Source organism: Portunus trituberculatus, chromosome 38 (assembly GCF_017591435.1).
Source record: "Portunus trituberculatus isolate SZX2019 chromosome 38, ASM1759143v1, whole genome shotgun sequence".
NCBI classification, from domain to species: Eukaryota; Metazoa; Arthropoda; class Malacostraca; order Decapoda; family Portunidae; genus Portunus; species Portunus trituberculatus.
Window position 1 is genome coordinate 14,219,915 of NC_059292.1, and position 3,239 is coordinate 14,223,153.

At 37.8% G+C, this 3,239-nt stretch overlaps 1 protein-coding gene across 1 annotated transcript in view; it reads right to left on the reverse strand.

Moving 5' to 3' along the window:
- Nucleotides 1-1,229: 1,229 nt before the first annotated feature.
- Nucleotides 1,230-3,239, reverse strand: part of LOC123514875 (mannosyl-oligosaccharide alpha-1,2-mannosidase IA-like) — an 11,895-nt gene continuing 9,885 nt past the window's right edge. Inside the window, exons 4-5 of the mRNA XM_045273135.1 lie at nucleotides 2,107-2,417; nucleotides 1,230-1,415 (exon numbers count right to left, since the gene is read on the reverse strand). Of these exons, the coding sequence (XP_045129070.1) occupies nucleotides 1,230-1,415; nucleotides 2,107-2,417 (497 nt within the window). The remainder of the gene's footprint in view (nucleotides 1,416-2,106; nucleotides 2,418-3,239) is intronic.

The following is a 3,239-nucleotide window of genomic DNA, read 5'->3' on the forward strand; positions in this document are numbered from 1 at the left end:
ATATATATATATATATATATATATATATATACAGTAAGGTCTCGGTTTACGTCAGAGTTACGTTCCTGAAACATGACATAAGTCGATTTTGTACGTAACTCGAGTTTCCGTACATTTCAAAGCATATTATTGAGTTTTCAACCAATCATTGTTTATGGTCATTCAGGTAAGTTAAAGGTTATATTGTTATATTATTTACAACTATGTAGGAATATGAAACACAAGCTTGTTTTTGTTGTTGATTAGGGCCACGAACGAAGGACTGCAGGTTGCCGAGAGGGGTGGACGCCTGAGGCCGCCAGGAGGGTGGGCAGGTCGAATGTTGTGATGCCCACAGGGCGGACAGCTGGGAGCGTAGTGCAGTGCGGTGGGAGTAGAAGCGTGGGCAGCGGGGCAGGAAATGCAATAGGAAAGGGCAATAGGGATCAGCAGACAGGCGCAGATGGTGCAAGTGAGCTGCGAGTGTCGTGTGGCCCAGGCGAAGGCTTCGGAGTTGTTATTGTTGTGATGGGTGTGAGCCCTCAAGGTCGTCAACCTCCCCGTTGTCATGGTAACGGGCTTCCCATTTTCTTCTTCCTCCCTCACACACAGCTGCTGCCTCCCTTCTCATGTCTTTTAATTATGTCCTCTTTTTCTTGTAGCATAATGGTTTTCCTTTTCTTAGCATCACTGCTGTCACTAAGAAGTTTTCTCTTTGGTGCCATTGAGCAAGATACTAAGAACTTGAGTCAGTAAACGCAGAAGTAGGATAACACTCTTGCCAGGGGCGATGGTGTGGTGGAACTGAGGCAGGGTGTTATTGTATTCAAGCGTGAAGCGGGCGGTGTGGCGAGCAACCACCAACAATAACAATAAATCCCGCACTTTACGATTTATAAATTTTTAATTTTTTTAATCTTAAATTGCCTTTTAGTGAACTGACGTAACTACGAGTTTGACGTACCTCGAGACCGACATAACTCGGGACTTTACTGTATATATATATATGTATATATATATATATATATATATATATATATATATATATATATATATATATATATATATGTATATACGTACAGGCAACCCCTTCTTAACGAGCAGGTTATGTTCCTAAAAAAACATTCATTAAGCAAATTTTCATTAAGCAAACCAATTATAACAAGTTTGACTCCTGACTTGAACTTCCATTGAGAGTAAACAAAGCGAGAGTGCATCATAGTACAGTAGACAAGAAAGATAAAGTCAGATCAGTGAAGAACTATATATGTGGGTACACAAGTGTTTGGATAGAAAATAACTTTAAATGACAGAGGTACCTTGAAAGTCTCGGCAAAGATAAAGCTCTGCTGAACATCATCTTTTTGTGGAGTTTCCATGTACACGTTCTGGATACCACTGTAGCCAGCCTCTGCTCGGCAGTGCTTTTCTAGTGCCTGTACACACATAATATATGTGATGATTAAAAATTCTAAAGCTATATTAGCAAATACAACTTTGAAAAGTAGGCCAGAGAAAAATGCCTTCTGAAATAAACATCTTATAATAACAAGAGTATTGAGTTTTGTTTGGGTGATTATTAACTGTGTAAGTTGATATAAAGTTTGATGTTGGTCAAGAATACAAATATCTACATGTTTATATCAAATATACAAAGATAGAATCATGTAGGTGATGAAAATACAAATGATGAAAAACTATGATATCATAAAACACAAGAAATTATTGAAATAACCAAATTCTAATGTATCCAATTTGATATACAACAATATATCAGTTCTAAGAAGACATGCTAGGAATTTTGAGAAAGCGTGTGAATGTAGTGGTACAAGGTAACATGGAACAAGATATTGTGAGTGCTGATGTAATCTAAAAAGCAAAAGTGAAATGAAAAGACAAAAGAAGAAATGTATGGACAATGGAATGACAAGGAAGAGTTGATACAAGATATAAAGAGTGGTGGTGAAATAAAGAAAGAAAAAGAGAAGAATGAATAAAAGGAGACTTCAATAAAGTATAAACAAATGCCTTTAATGATTTTTATGCAAATTTTACAATATTGATAAAAACACCTATTTCATGAAAAGCTTACTTTAGTATTACAAACTTACTGTAGTCAATACTAACCAAAACTGCACCCCACGCCCATTCTCGGTATTTGGGATCCTTGGTGAATCTCCACATGTAGAACCAGCTCTCAATGGCCTCTGGTCTCAAGATGTAGTATTTCTCTGATGACTTGAGTGCCCGAGCCTCAATACCTTCAGTGAACCTGAAGCTCTCTGGACCCAGACCAGTTGGAGTGCGGGAATATGATTCATGACATGTGTGGGCCAGACCTTCAGCTATTTCCATGTGTGTTCCTGCTATTTGATTTTCTAGTCTCTTGGCACCTAGTGCATACATTCCACCTGGTGAGAAAAATAACAGGCCATGAACTACAAATTACAGTGCGAGCACACACACAAAAGTAAATACAAATACAAATACAAATACAAATACAAACACACACATAAAAATAAACACATAAGGAAGTTGGAGAGACTACAAAAAATGGCTACAAGAATGGTTCCAGAATTTGAAGGGATGACATATGAGGAGAGACAAAAGGCTATGGATCTACCAACCCTGGAACAAAGAAGGGAGAGAGGAGATCTGATACAAGTTTATAAATTGATCAACGGAATGGACCAAGCGGATAATGAGAAACCGATCCTGAGAGAAGAATATGACATTCGAAGCACAAGATCGCATAGTAAAAACCTGAGAAAAGGAAGATGTCTGAGAAATGTTAAAAAATATAGTTTCCCGCAAAGATGTATTGAGACTTGGAAAAGTTTAAATGAAGAAGTACTGTCTGCAACAAGTGTGCATACTTTTAAAGTAAGATTGGATAAGTGTAGATATGGAGACGGGGCCACGCGAGCATAAAGCCCAGGCCCTGTAAAACTACAACTAGGTAAATACACACACACAGACACACGAGGCTAGGGAACTAATCTTCAGCCTCCCCACCATCCACCCCAAGTATATTTTCAGTATGTACAGCAATCTGAATAAACCATATATCATTATTATTACCGTTATTATTAGTAGTAATGGTAGTATTACTATTATTATCATTATCACACATAATATGTTCATATCAAACTTTTTTGGGAAAACTTGTAACATGAAAAATGTGTGTGTAATTCACCATGGTCGCCTGCTGGTCACTCAGCCAGTCTTCTCCATTATGGTGTGTGTGTGTGTGTGTGTGT